The following is a 16,269-nucleotide window of genomic DNA, read 5'->3' as shown; positions in this document are numbered from 1 at the left end:
CTACAATGTCTTTGAGAAAACGGAAAGGTATCTTTAATCTGACTACAATGTCTTTGAGAAAACAGAAAGGTATCTGTAATCTGACTACAATGTCTTTGAGAAAACGGAAAGGTATCTGTAATCTGACTACAATGTCTTTGAGAAAACAAAAAGGTATCTGTAATCTTCAAAAAGGTATCTGTAATCTGACTACAATGTCTTTGAGAAAAAAGAAAGGTGTCTGTAATCTTCAAAAGGTATCTGTAATCTGACAACAATGTCTTTGAGAAAACAAAAAAGTATCTGTAATCTTCAAAAGATATCTGTAATCTGACTACAATGTCTTTGAGAAAACAAAAAGATATCTGTAATCTTCAAAAGGTATCTGTAATCTGACTACAATGTCTTTGAGAAAACAAAAAGATATCTGTAATCTTCAAAAGGTATCTGTAATCTGACTACAATGTCTTTGAGAAAACAAAAAGATATCTGTAATCTTCAAAAGATATCTGTAATCTGACTACAATGTCTTTGAGAAAACAAAAAGATATCTGTAATCTTCAAAAGGTATCTGTAATCTGACTACAATGTCTTTGAGAAAACAGAAAGGTATCTGTAATCTGACTACAATGTCTTTGAGAAAACAAAAAGGTATCTGTAATCTAACTACAATATATTTGCTGGTAATGTAACGGATTGCATTTACAGTTTGTTTTGTAATCCGTTACTCCTCAACCCTGTATACAGTGTAAACAAGTTCAAATATATACCCGTGTACGTTTTCCACTGTTATAGGCATTTGGGTTTTGCTCGATATTGTTTTCAATTTCGTTTTCGTTTTGGATTATAGAGGTCGGGCCTGTTTGGGTATGGCTTGCCCTGATTGGAAACATCCTTGTTCGTCAGGATGTGTTGCACCTGTAGTCTCCTTAGTCAGTCATTAGGACCCATATTTCCTGTTGCTTGCAACTTTCAGTGGACATAGGTGTCTTTGAGAACCCCTTCGAAACCCCTGCCTGTTTTGGTTTGGTTGTTGTTAGTGTTAGTTTACCCTGCTGTTTGAGAGACAGTCTTTTGGTTTCTTGTTGGGGAGCGTAACAGTCACACACAGCTTCATTTATCTGGCAACACTTTACTGTAGGTGTCCTTTGTATGCATTCATAAAGACTATATAACATGCTGTTGCTAATAATGAATAACTTTCAATAACTGTTAACGAAGGCTTATGATGAATGTTATAATGTGCTATGTAGCTGTTATAAAGGTTCTGTGAATGTGAAAGGACACCTCCAGTAAAGTGTAACCGTGTTGGTAACAGATGACTAATAAATACAATGGATACAATGGATTTGCATGGATTGTATACATTACTATTACAATGTTCTACAGGATTATTCATGCACCTACTGTTGTGGATTTACTTCTTCAAACATTGTAATAGTTATGCTTTAAAATAGGGCCTTTCATGTAGCCACCACGCTCAGAGAGTCCTGTCTATTGACAGCAGCAGGCTAGCAGTTGACAGCGGTATGTCCTAGATAGTTAAGTTGAGATAAACAGTGTTATGAAATGCCTCCGGACAGACAGAACAATGTGTCTGAGAGGCCTGGGATTTGTTAAGTATAGGGTGCATGGAGGGACACACTGAACCACCAGCATTGGCCTTAAGAGGCCTGGGACAGATGATTGCCCATATGATGTTTTTTCCACCATCACAAAAGGAGATTTAGGAGAGATATGGGGGAGCCAAGAGAGCTGTGTTCCTGTGGGAGGGATAGAAACCAGGAAGGAGAAAGAGACAAACGCCAGGCGAGAGAGAGAGCGAGTTGGAGAAACTGAGGGAGAGAGAGAGAAAGATGGGGGGGTGGAAATAGTCAGGAGAAAGAGAGAAGGGCCAGAAGAGAGAAAATGAGAGATAAGCACAGTAAGAGAGAGAGAGAAACACTTTGAGAGAGAAAGTAATAAATGCCAGTAGAGAGAGAAGAGACCAAACGTTCCCAATCATTTCCTCTCGGTCTATGACATCATAGTTACGGCAGATGAATCATTTTTTTACTTGACAGCTTCCATGAGCAAGAGGATATTACTATGTTCACAGACTTCACCCTCTCTAATCCAGTAAATATCAGTGCATACATATGTCTGTTTCGTCATCATATCTCTGTCATACATCATAATCTATGTATTTATGTCACCTTTCAATGAAAGATTGAAACAAGTCCTTCTGAGATTGAGGCTGTTAATATGGACACTGTAGTACATATAGACAAGCTAGTTCCAATACTTACTTAGTCCTCTTCGTCATTTATGGGACATCATTTTCTGCCACAGGAATCGGTTTTTGGCCACAGCTTGTGTAGTAGTTCCAATGAGCTATATGAATAGCTGTGTAAACATGACACATGTAGATCATATATAGAACATGGATATTTTGTGTTTCTTTTCCTCCCTCAATCCCCCAAAGGTCAATCGTGTGTGTCTCTTGGCAGGTTGAAGTGATATGCATACCAAAGGGAAGACCATCACATGACTAATACAGATGGTGGATCAATAATCAGATATTTTTCTCCTCTTTTCCTCTTTAGTCCCCCAAAGTACACAGCTACCCCACGATGGACACCGTCCCGCTCCTGCTGAGCAGAGTCAAACCTGAACCTCCTGAGGACCTGCTCTCCCATGACCCCCACTTCCAGACACAGACCGAGCCTGTCGACCTGTCAATCAACAAGCCCCGCCCCTCGCCCCCGTCCTTCACCTCCACGGCTTCTCCTGTCACTTCCGCTTTCTCGCCGCCCTCCATTTCTTCTTCATCATTGTCATTCTCCTCTCTGTCTGTCATCACCTCCGCCTCGTCCGTGCTCACGCCCGGGCCCCTGGTAGCCCCTGGAGCTGCTGTCCGGGGTCATCATCATCATCATCAACAGCAGTTTTTGCACATCATGCACCCCGTGCCGCCACCGCCCTCAAGCCCCCTGAACCTTGGAGGGGTACAGGGAGGAGGAGGAGTAGGGGGTAAGATGGGGGGCCACCAAGTGCATCGTATCCCTGTGGTGGTGCAGTCGCTACCCCTCATGCACACCACGTCCGTGCGCTCACCCTCCAGCCTCCACAACAATGCCATCATGCTACCTCTGCTGGACGACCACAAGAGCCACCATGGCAAAGGTGAGACAAAGAGCGTCTCTCTCTCTAATCTCTCTTTATCTATATCTCTTTATTTTTATCTCTCTCGTCATCTTGAAGAGTCGGGTGAGACGAGGCAGAAGACTACCTAATTTTCTTCAGTCTTCTCCTCCCTCGCTCTTCTCTTTTCACTCTGTACTGGAATGTACAGTATATGGCAAAAGTGGGACAAGTACCGTGCCATGTAGTGTAGTTACTGTACACTGTGTCATAACAGTGTCATTACTGTTTAGTTGCATGTACCCGAACTCAACAGCCTGACATTCACATCATACTAACATCATACTAAACATCTTCCTGCCTTATCATCCCAATGCCATAGTTGGAGTTACTTGGGATTAAGTTAGCCACCCCTACATAGTTCTGCCTTCTCCTCCCTTCTGTCTCAACAGACAATGTCTACAGTACAGTGTGAGAACACTTCAGGTCAGACATAAAAAGAGACAGGAGACAGAGAAAGACAACACCGTCCGGTGTAATGACAGGCCTGTGTGTGCTCTCTGCTAAAGATGGTCCCCAGGAGATAACGCAATCCTTTTGAGAGGAGATGAGATTTAGAGGATGGAAAGCTTTCCGTCTGTAAGTGTGAGGATTTTTCTCCTCGGCCGTCCTATTGCCTCCAGTCAAGGTAACGAGGACCAGGCAGGCTGCCATATTTCTCTCCCCTAATCTAAAGCACGCATCTGGGTCTGGGTTATACTTAGATTTGAGAGAGAGAGAGAGAGAGAGAGAGAGTGAGAGACAGATCGAGAGACAGACCAAGAGACGAGTGTGCGTGTGCGTATAATAAATCATAATGATTGTACTCGTGCATTTGCTCTGTATGTGAATGTTTGCATGCATGCTTGTATGTGTGTGTGCGCTCTGACTGATCCTTCTGTTTTGGAGCAGGCAGGCTTGCTAAAGGGTGTGGTTTTATAGTCAGCGTGTGTAAACCACTAGTGACTTTGGGTGTTTCTGTCAAGTTGACTGGAAGCTGTACACTGGGGAGCGGTTTGTTGTAAAAGAACATTGTTTATCTGAGGTTGCTGTCCGTCACTCCCTGGCAGATTGACACACACACACCCACTCATTGGGTAGGCGGGAGGGTCCACTGAGACGGGCGCTTTAAACGCTGGGTGTCTGCATTCTGGGAGAGGAGAGAGGACAAAAGAGAGGAAAAACAAGGCTTGCGTAATAGGGTGGAGACCAGTATTAAAGATGGGTGGCAGTGTACATTGAGAGCATACACACACACACACACACACACACACACACACACACACACACACACACACACACACACACACACACACACACACACACACACACACACACACACACACAGCAACACCATCAGCTCCACCCAGTCTGTGAGTAGAGAGCAGGGGAATCGGGGTCAGCCCTGGGGTGGGGCAGACACAGTCACTGTGGTGAAACAGCCAGAACATGAGGCACTCAGAGCATTGCATTGTACTGTACTCTACAGTTACTGTGTGTGTACATGTGTTTAATGGGTGGTATAGCGTAAGACGTTACAGAAAGAACATGGCAATGAACTGTAGAGTCATTGGGTTTGGCAGTACTGCAATGATATCCAAACAAATGGTTTCTCTGGTTGGAAAAGCACTGCAGAGCAAGCCAAAGTACTGTACCATCCTTTCACTGTAGTGGAATGCACACTAATATGCTTCTTGTATGATTACATGACCTGTCCCCTCATATGACACATTATTGTTCTTCTATGGCAAGTCACTCTCCTTTCCTATTGTGCTGACAGACAGATTTGAAACAGTGGGAGATAGATGAGGAGGAGACACAGAGAGAAGGGAACGCTCAGGATTGAACCCCAGTCTCCTGCGGCATGGCACATACGTGCATGGAGCCAGGAGTGTTAACACTGGACCACAGCTCCACACTGTGCTTCTTTGTAGGATGTGCCATTTGTTCTTATGTATTGATAACTGGCAATCATACTGTGTTGCAGACCAGTAAGAATTCCTGTCACTATATTGGGCTCATAATGTCTCCTTGGGAATTGCTTTTGCTGCATGCATCATCTGTACTGGACTGTAATGAAGTGTAGGATCAATAGAATTATGAAAGAACAGCTCTCTTCTCTCCCATTCTCTTTTTTTACTCTCTCTCTCTCTCACACGGACACGGCCCTACCGCCCACCCACCCCCCATACACACACTCAGGTTGGCCATCCTCTTTCAGAGAGAGGGGCATGTGCCCTTCCTCTCTCTTATCTGTCTCCGGGAGCAGGTTTCCATGGAAACTAGGCTTGACTGGAAACAACAGGCAAGAAAGAGAGAGAAAGAAAGAAAAGCGCCAAGGCTCTTCTCACCTCTCCACCATGTACTCCTCTTTTGTGTCCCCTTCCCTCACTCCAAATACACGTTTTCCAACTAACGTCTCTACTAATCAGCCTGTATAATTAGGGGTTTTGCTGAGAATATAGATGCTCAGTCTTGGTAGGAAGGAAGACCCTATACAGGAAAGCCAGAGACAGAGTTGTAGTTTTAGTATTGGCTGTGTTTTCTTTCCGCTGTAATACTCAGACCTGGGTTCAATTAGTGATTGAAATCTTTCAACATACTTTGAGTGTTTGCTTGTCTGTATGGAGTACCAGATGGGTGGAGTTTGGCACTGTTGGTGATTACTGTATGCCTTTGGTTTAAATGACCCAAGCAAGCTCAATCCATCACAGTTTTGAAAGGGTTTGAATACTAATTGAACCAAGGTCCGACAATAACACCATGTCTGTCTCCTGCCTCCAGACCCATAATATTCGAGACCGTTATGGTCACTGTCTGCACTGCTCTGAGACAGCAGCTGACCTGGTAGATGGGGAAGAGAGAGTAGCATCAAGATAGACAGCACACTAGAGAGGACATGCTTTGTTGTATATTACTGCATCTATGAAATACAGTAAACACCTCTAACTGCTACACATTGAATGCACTGTGTACCAAGAGGTGAACAAAATATTGTTCTCTATCAACAATGGCAAGCCACCGGTGTCTGACAACTTGGAAGGAAAAATACTGAGGATAATAGCAGATGATATTGTCACTCCCATTTGCCATATATTCAATTAAGCCTACTAGAGAGTGTGTGCCCTCAGGCTGGGAGGGAAGCAAAAGTCATTCTGCTACCTAAGAATAGTAAAGCCCTCTTTACTGGCTCAAATAGCCAACCAATCAGTATGTTACGAAACCTTAGGAAACTTTCGTAAAAAAATTGTGCTTGACTAGATACAATGCTATTTGACTATAAACAAATTGACAACTGACTTTCAGCACGCCTATAGGGAAGGACATTCAACAAGCACAGCACTTACACAATTGAGTAATGATTGGCTGAGAGAAATTGATGACAAAAAGATTTTGGGAGTTGTTTTGCCAGACTTCAGTGCGGCTTTTGGCATTATCGATAATCGTCTGCGGCTGGAAAAACATGTGTCATGGCTTTACACCCCCTGCTATATTGTGTATGAATAGTTACCTGTCTAACATAACACAGAGTATCATGGCACAAGGCGAGACCCAGATGCAGACACAGGAGGCAGATGGTTGGAGTCTTACAATGTATAATAATCCAAAGATCTAGGCAAGAGAATGGTCGTGGACAGGCAAAAGGTCAAATCCAGATCAGAGTCCAGGAGGTACAGAGTGGCAGACAGGCTCGTGGTTAAGGCAGGCAGAATGGTCAAGGAAGACGGGTACAACGTCCAGAAACAGGCAAGGGTCAAAACCGGGAGGACTAGAAAAAGGAGAATAGCAAAAAGGAGTACGGGAAAACCGCTGGTGACTTGACTAAACATACAAGATGACCTGGCACAGAGAGACAGGAAACACAGGGATAAATACACTGGGGAAAATCAGCGACACCTGGAGGGGGTGGAGACAATCACAGGGACAGGTGAAACAGATCAGGGCGTGACACAGAGGGTGTTCTTTAATGGAAGCCTCTCCAACATAATCCAGGTAGAATCAGGAATTCTCCAGGGAAGCTCATTTGCTTTTTTCAATCATTACTAAGGACATACCACTGACTTTGAGTAAAGCCAGAGTGTCTACTTATGCGGATGACTCAACACTCTACACGTCAGTTACTACAGCGACTGAAATGACTGCAACACTCAACAAAGAGTTGCAGTTAGTTTTAGAATTGTTGGCAAGGAATAAGTTAGTCTTAAATATTAAAAAAAAAACTAAATGCATTGTATTTGGGACAAATCATTCACTATAAGCTTAAACCAGTAGTGTAGTACCCAATGGTCATACTTGAGTAAAAGTAAAGATAACTTAATATAAAATGACTCAAGTAAAAGTGAGATTCTACTTGTGTAAAAGTATTTGGTTTTAAATATACTTAAGTACCAAAAGTAAAAGTATAAATAATTTCAAATGCCTTATATTAAGCAAACCAGATGGCACCATTTTCTTGTTTTTTAAATTGACGGATAGCCAGGGGCACGTTCCAACACTCAGACGTAATTTATACCAGAAGCATGTGTTTCGCATGAGTCCACCAGATCAGACGCAGCAGGAATCACCAGGGATGTGTTGTTAATAAGTGTGTAAATTAGACCATTTTACTGTCTTGCTTAGCATTCAAAATGTAAGGAGTACCTTTGGGTGTCAGGGAAAATGTATGGAGTAAAAAGTACACCACTTTCTTTAGGAATGTATTGAAGTAAAAGTAAAAGTTGTCAAAAATATAAGTAGTAAAGTAAAGTACAGATATCCCCCAAAAATACTAAAGTAGTACGTTCAAGCATTCTTACTTAAGTACTTTACACCACTGCCCTAAACCTCAATTACATTTTGTAATGAATAATGTGGAAATTGAGCAAGTTGAGGTGACTGCTTGGAGTAACCCTGGATTGTAAACTGTCATGGTCAATACATATTGATACAACAGTAGCTAAGATGGGAAGAAGTCTGTCCATATTAAAGCGCTGCTCTGCCTTCTTAACAAAACTATCAAAAAGGCATTTCCTAAAGGCCCTAGTTTTGTCACACATAGACTACTGTTCAGTAGTGTGGTCAGGTGCCACTAAGAGGGACTAGGGAAAATTACAATTGGCTCAGAACAGGGCAGCACTGCTGGCCCTTGGATGTACACAGAGAGCTAATATTAATAATATTCATTTCAATCTATTTTGGCTCAAAGGGAAGGAGAGATTGACTTCATCACTATTATTTGTGAGAGGTATTGACATGTTGAATACACTGAGCTGTCTGTCTAAACTACTGGCACACAGCTCAGACACCCATGCATACCCCACAAGACATGCCACCAGAAGTCTCTTCACAGACCCCAAGTCCAGAACAGACTATGGGAGGCACACAGTACTACACAGAGCTATGACTACATGGAACTCTATTCCACATCAAGTAACTGACGCAAGAAGTACCATTTGATTAAAACAAAACTGGAAAAAAATGCAGCTTATGGAACAGCGGGGACGTGAAGCATCACAAACAGTCACAGACACACACACACACACGATAACATAAGCACTATACACACATGGATTTTGGATTGTAGATATGTGGTAGTAGAGTAGGGGCCTGAGGGCACACACTTAATGTGTTGTGAAATCTGTTGTGAATGTATTGTAAAAAGATTTGTATAACTGCCTGAATTTGGCTGGACCCCCGGAAGAGTAGCTGCTGTCATGGGGATCCATAATAAATACAAATACCAGGATTGGTACAGAATGCATTCAATTTCTATTTCAGTTCAGTCAATTTATCAAGTAATCTGAAATTACAATTACAATTTTCCACTAAGATTCTGAATTAAGTGACTATTGAAATGGTATTGAACCCAAACTCAAGTGTGTATTGTGTATTTTACCATGTACTGTACCATGGTAAAATGGTTCGTAGCGATATTCTGTTGTATTGGTGAGAGTTTGTTCATTGCATTGCTCTGCCTCTGTCCTGGCAGTACTTGGAGAGCAGGAGAATGCTTAGCTAGAGAATGGCTGAAGGCCCTGGTCAGATATCCAAAGAGTCACCCATTGGAGAGGTTGTGGAGGGAACATTAGCAACAATAGAGCATTGCTCCCAGGTCAAGGGTCACATTTGGCCTGGTCAATGAAAAGAGAATTCACACATGTAGAATTGACATTGGTAACTGGGAAGAATGAAGCTGTGGATGATCAGGGATGGGCAACTGCATGCCTATTGCGTGAAGTGCAGGCTTTTGTTCTTGCCCAGCTCTGAAACAACTAACAGTGGTGTATAATGAACACCATGTACACACTGCGGTCCTTGTTACCCACCACAGAATTACACAGTGAGCAGAGTGGTCTTTCTTAACATATCATTTCATACCTCTATACATGAAAGGCAAATGCCTGAATGTGTTTTACAGAATTTATGGTCAAATAATATTTCACAACCTTTCATAACATATTTTTTTTTTATAAAAGAATGTCTGAACATTAGTCTGCTGTAGGAGAGATGTGCTTTTCAACAAATTGTTTAAAATCTCACATGGACTGTGGGAATGTAGACACCCAAACACACTTGCCGGGCTATGACTATCACAACATCCCCCACCCACTGCTCAAAGACAACAATAACGCCCAAATACCCCCGCACCACCCAGCTTCTTATCTACAAGGCGGGGGCTGTAGTGGCTAATAAATTGTGTGTGTGTGTGCATTTTGTGTATTAGTGCCTGTTCGTGTCTGCACATGTTGGTGTGTCTCTGGGGTGGGCCCATCCTCAGTGTAGACCCTGCAGGCACTTCCTGTCAGGAGCTGTCAATCATACCAGACAACTGATCTGAGGGCAGGACAGCCTGTTAGCCTGGCTACCCATACTCTTTGCTCCTGCCAATTGCTTCACAATGAGTCTGGAGTACCTCCCCGACGCTCCCCGAATACGAACACATTCAGGACCGTCTGATTAGTCCAGAAACCAATGGGTTGGGCTAGAGCCAGAACATACGTGGGTAAAGAGATGGTTTGAAAATGCATAATTTGCTTTGGTTAGAGACGATCCAAACACTGATGACAATGTTAAGTACAACAACCTTTTTTCACCACAAACAACTTCAATGATGGCAGTGTCATACTAAAGAATGTAGCGAACGACAGAGCAGCGAAATAATTGTGTGTGAGTCGTCCGACTAACAGCCTGTAGCATGGCATGAGCATTGTCCCTCCCTGTGGTGCCAAACACACACGCACGCATGCACGCTCGCACACACAGAGGTTCAGACAGTCTACCATACAGGATGTACTGGGTGTTTTCACTATCTATTTTGGTCTGCAGAAAGGGTGGAGGGCAAGAGGGCTGGGGCTTTGATTGCTCTAAATGCAGAGGAGAGAAAATAGAGCTACATCATTCAAATTCTTAAAAAACATTAATTTGGTTTTCTATGAGTGAAGTGGCCTTCATCAAGCTCTTTTTTGAGTGAAATTCAGTGAATGAAATTGAATGTTTTGTATACGAGTATGAATGAAATTCAATGAAAGTATGTCAGAGCAATACGACTAGGAATGAGACAGACATCGGTGTCAGACATGTCATTTGAATAACCCCAAAACAGCCACATAGAGGGAAATTTAAAAAGTATTGACAACATCCCCAGTAACTGGAAACCATGTACAGTAAGAGCACCTTATTATACAGAAAAGAAAACATTGTCTGATACTGTATGTTGGACTGTTATTCATACAGCATGACATACGATTAAAACAGCCTGTATTTTAAGTAGTGGTTGTTGATAGATAAAACTCTTTGGCTTGTAAAGTGTCTGTATATGGTAGAGTATAAAGTATAATGTAATGTGGGACTTCTGTCTTTGTCTTCTGTTTTTGTGTCTAATGGCAGGGCAAACATCACACATATATCCTATCTTAATTTGACTAGAGTCTCTCTCAGGAAAAATAATCATGCAGCAACAGCAAATGTGAATTATAAATAATATACATTTTTGTAGGTGTTGATAAAAAAAATCTTAGTATTCAGAGGGGTCTGAAATTATTGGCACCCTTGATAAAGATGAGCAAGGAAGACTGTATAAAATACAAATACTGAACTATATTGGAGTGTGTGACAAAATAGCTATATTTTCATGCCGTCCACCAAATGTAAATGCCTGGCGTGTGCTAAACGCCATTGGCACTTGGAATGGAACCGGTCCTATCATCAGATGAAATGAAAATAGATCTCTTTGGCCACGCATACCAGTAGTGGATTTGGCGTCAAAATAATGAAGCAGAAAATATATATTTTTGTTGTTGCTATTATGCTTCCACTGGTCCTGGGGCCCTTGTTAAGGTCAACGCATGATGAACCTAGTACCAGGACATTTTATCCAAAACCTGGTTGACTCTGCCAGGAGGCTGAAACTTGGCCGCAAGTGGATTTTCTGTCAAGACAAAAACACCAAGCATCAAAATCCACAAAGAAATGGTTAACTGACCACAAAATCAACATTTTGCAATGACCAGCTCAGTCTCTGATCCCCTTTGAAAACCTATAGTTTGAACTGAAGAGGCCAGTCAGTATGCATTCTAAGATCCCTCTCAATCTATTCTCAATTCTCATCATTTTTGGGGGAAAAGGCTCAGTGCCATTACCCTCGAAAGGTGAGGAATTGAAAGATATTGAAAACAGTGTGTTCAAAACATTAGGAACATCCCCTTTTGCCCTCAGGAAAGCCTCAATTCTTCATGGTATGGACTCTACAAGGTGTCAAAAGCTTTACACAGGGATGCTGGCCCATGTTGACTCCAAAGCTTCCCACAGTTGTGTCAAGTTGGCTGGATATCCGTTGGGTGTTGCACCAGGCTTGATACACAAAGGAAAATGTTGAATGTGAAAAAGCCCAGCTGTGTTGCAGTTCTTAACACACTCAAACTGGGATGCCTGTTCAAAGGCACTTCAATCGTTTGTCTTACCCATTCACCTTCTGAATGGCACACGTACATAATCCATGTCTCAATTGTCTCAAGTTTCAAAAATCCTTATTTAACATGTCTCCTCCCCTTCATCTACACTGATTGAAGTGGATTCAAGGGATCACCTGGTTTCACTTGGTCAGTGTGTCATGGAAAGAGCAGCTGTTTCTAATGTTTTGTCCACTCAGTTTACAGTATGTTACTATAAAATAATATAATTTCCCACTTTTTTTTTGCAAACAAAATAGCTCAGTATAAGTATTTATTTTAATTTATACAGTATTTATTGTGAATCTTGGCAATCATTTCAGCCCCTACAGTAATCAAGTCTGACACGCTACAATTTGTCTTTTACAAGTCTTTTACACTACAATTTGTATTTCCTGCTTTGCAGGAAAAGTATCTTCCACAACAGAGTGATCAAATAAAGATAGTATATCTGTATGTCTTACACATGTAACCTCTTGACAGTATCACATGCTACAGTATAGAAGAGAACATGTGGGACTTACTCTTCTCTGTCTGTTTCCATGGCAGCCCGCACTGACCACAACGGCTTGTTGCCACGGCATATCAAGAGTGACAGTGAAGATGACGACCTGCCCAATGTCACACTGGACAGCGTTAACGAGACCGGATCTACTGCTCTGTCTATAGCACGGGCCGTGCAGAAGTAAGTACCAGAGTGTTCTGTGTGTGTGTTTGTGTATTTTATGTCCCTCTGTATAGCCTTTATCACCCTCCCCATGTGTCTAGTCCATCTGTGTATAATAAGATGAGTCAGGGCTTCCCCATCCATCCTAGTGTAGTCTGATAATCAGAACCAGTGTTTCAGTCTGCTCTCCCTCCCCCTAAACGTAGACACTTCAAGACCCAGCACTCACACTTTAACACAGCCAGGTCACCCATGATACAAGTCAGTATTCAACATCCATCCAGGTCTGAGGATATTGGGAGTTGACATGGAAACCAGCCACTAGGGGCAACAGTGAGCGCTGTTCCTTCAAGCAGGTTTTGAATTTGATAGGCTGTTGTGGTCAGGGATGGTGGATGGGCATATGCAACTGCCTCTGGTGCCAAAGGTTGCATGTTCAAATCCAGTGATAAAAAGGTAGAAGCAGCTACTCTTCCTGGGGTCCAGCAAAATTAAGGCCATTTTAAAAACAGGACATTCACAGCAGATTTCACAACAAATTAAGTGTGTCCCTCAAGCCCCTACTCTACTACCACATAACGCTTACATTGCGTAAGTGGCCAGCTGAGGGCTCTCAGAGTGATTCTTGCGTAAAAGACAGAGGAAGTCATTTTTTCTTTCGCTCCTACTGAAAAGCCAATTGTCCCGGTTGATTTATTATCCAATAGATATTTGAAAAACACCTGGAGGATTGACTATAAAAAATGTTTACCATGTTTCTGTCGTGACCGCTCTTTCCGGTGGATTTCTCAACATAACGTGACCAACAAAAGGAGGTATTTTGGGTATCAAAGTAATCTTTATGGAACAAAAGGAACATTTGCTATCTAACTGGGAGTCTCGTCAGTGAAAACATCCGAAGATCATCAAAGGTAAACGGTTAATTTGATTGCTTTTCTGATTTTCGTGACCAAGCTTTCTTTATAACTTTTGAGTGACGCCTTTAGTGAGAGGACTAATGCATATCTGCCCTACGAATTAATATCTATTATTAGTTATATTGTTTTCGTTTGAACGTGCAGACTGACACTAAGAACAAAGGGAATGTATCCCTAGTCAGTGCCATTATTAGTGCAATGCCCCTTAAAGTGTTGCTCTGTGCTACCCAGTGGGGCAGGGTGGGGGTCCAGTTTGTTATTTAGAATTATTTATTTCAGTTTTTAGAGGAGAGAAACCAAAAACCTACAGTCATCTCATGGATGTCCCAGTCGAGGCCAGCACGGATATTGCACTAGCATCTGTAGCAACTCAGCTTGCTGCGCCACTAAGGCGCTGCTCAGCGTGGCCGGTCGGGAGGAGGCTACAGTACTACAGACACACAGTAGCGCCTTGGGACCCAAAAGCATAATCAGTGCTCTAACTCCCCCTTGCGCTGGTCTGGAGCAATGAAGTAGTGACGCAGGTTATTGTACTAAACCACAAAGTCCCGCAGCATAATCGCAAAACTTTGAGGAGCAATCACTGTATGTATAGTGTGTTTTTTATATATTTTTTTCAATTTCGTGGTATCCAATTGTTTAGTAGCTACTATCTTGTCTCATCCCTACAACTCCCGTATGGGCTCGGGAGAGACAAAGGTTGAAAGTCATGCGTCCTCCAATACACAACCCAACCAAGCAGCACTGCTTCTTAAAACAGCGCGCATCCAACCCGGAAGCCAGCCGCACCAATGTGTCGGTGGAAACACTGTGCACCTGGCAACCTTGGTTAGTGCGCACTGCGCCCGTCCCGCCACAGGAGTCACTGGTGCGCGATGAGACAAGGATATCCCTACCGGCCAACCCCTCCCTAACCCAGGACGATGCTAGGCCAATTGTGCGTCGCCCCACGGACCTCCCCGGCGGCCGGTTACGACAGAGCCTGGGCGCAAACCGAGAGTCTCTGGTGGCACAGCTGGTGCTGCAGTACAGCGCCCTTAACCGCTGCGCCACCCGGGAAGCCCGTATAGTGTGTTTTAAGCCTATCCCAAACCTTAAACGTAACAGTAACCATTCTGATTAAATACCTAACCTTAATATTTCGGTGTCAATGCCTAAACGTAACCTTAAACACTTCGTAATGTGACTTTTGGAACAACATAAATGTGATGTTTCAGAAACATGGATGAACATTTAATTTTGATGTGAGTCTGTGAGAGCTGGTTGCCATTGAAGCCCATTCGGATGATCAGAACCAGGGACTCATCGTCTGCTCTCCTGCCCTAAACCCATAAAGTTCCAGACACAGAACGACAGTCATATGTCCCTGCCCAGACTCTATACTGTTACCCGTCAGACTGGCCAGACTCATAATATTGCCGGTGTTGCACTGTAATTAGGTTTAACTAGTAGGAAACACAAACGGTCTATGTGTGCCACACACATACACACTGTTAGTTAGACTAACTGTTAGGAAACTGTTCCAGGACTGTGTTCCTGTGTTAAACCCCCACTAATGATGTTCCCTCAGTAAATAGACAGGTTTCCCTCTTCCAAAATGACTCACCTTCCCAAACATAGTACGCCATAGGGAATAGGGTGCCATTTTGGACACAGGCATACAGTACTCTGCATTTGTGCTGCTTTTCAACTGTGACACCAGTGTTACACTGGGGTATATACCCTGATGTTATACTAGGAAAATTGTGTTTTCATAGCTACAGATGTCGGATCTTAACTTGATCACTCTTTTGTCGCTGAGAATTTGAGAAGTACTCTTTCTCTCCATGCAGCGGACACCGGGTCATAAGGATCAGAGCTTGCTATCAAAATCATATTCTCTCTCACTCGCTCAAAACGCTAGGCCTAGCTCCTATTAATGCAACATTAAAATGTATCTGAAATGCAGCCATACACATCAACAACTGTTGTTTATATAGCTTAATAACATAAGATAGCTATTGGTCTCCACTAGGCTATGACATAAAAGTGTCTAGTGTATCCCAAGGTTACGAATGAACTGTCAAAATGTAGTGGTGGTCCAGGTGCGTAAATATAGGCCTACTGTGTAATTAAAGGCCTACGTGGGTTTGATTCTGGACCTTGCACTTCTGGCAAATAACTCAATCCCTCCGATTGACTAGATTTAGTTACAGATTTCAAATATGGACAGCCCAGGGATATTTTACCCCTGATCTTGATAATAAATGACCATACCAGACACTTTTGGATAACATACAGTGCATTCGGAATGTATTCAGACCCCTTGACATTTTCCACATTTTGTTACGTTACAGCCTTCTTCTAAAATGGATAAAATAAAATGTTTGCTCCTCAAACTACACACAATACCCCATAATGACAAAGCGAAAACAGATTTTTTAAATGTGTGCAAATGTATATGTACATAAGTATTCAGACCTTTTGCTATGAGACTCGAAATTGAGCTCAGCTATATCCCATTTGCATTAATTATCCTTGTTTCTACAACTTGATTGGATTCCATATGTGGTCATTTCAATTGATTGGACATGGTGTCCTCCAGATGTGACACTTAGCATTCAGGCCAAATAGTTCA

At 42.6% G+C, this 16,269-nt stretch overlaps 1 protein-coding gene across 2 annotated transcripts in view; it reads left to right on the top strand.

Annotated features, from left to right (window-relative positions):
- klf12b (Kruppel-like factor 12b) overlaps positions 1-16,269 on the top strand; it is a 159,925-nt gene that overhangs the window by 107,163 nt on the left and 36,493 nt on the right. For both annotated transcript variants that reach the window (XM_046359183.1, XM_046359189.1), the window contains exons 3-4: positions 2,565-3,144; positions 12,618-12,753. In XM_046359183.1, coding sequence (XP_046215139.1) covers positions 2,565-3,144; positions 12,618-12,753 — 716 coding nt within the window. The remainder of the gene's footprint in view (positions 1-2,564; positions 3,145-12,617; positions 12,754-16,269) is intronic.

This window comes from Oncorhynchus gorbuscha, linkage group LG01 (genome assembly GCF_021184085.1).
Source record: "Oncorhynchus gorbuscha isolate QuinsamMale2020 ecotype Even-year linkage group LG01, OgorEven_v1.0, whole genome shotgun sequence".
Lineage (NCBI taxonomy): Eukaryota > Metazoa > Chordata > Actinopteri > Salmoniformes > Salmonidae > Oncorhynchus > Oncorhynchus gorbuscha.
This window is presented reverse-complemented; position numbering and strand designations above follow the sequence as displayed.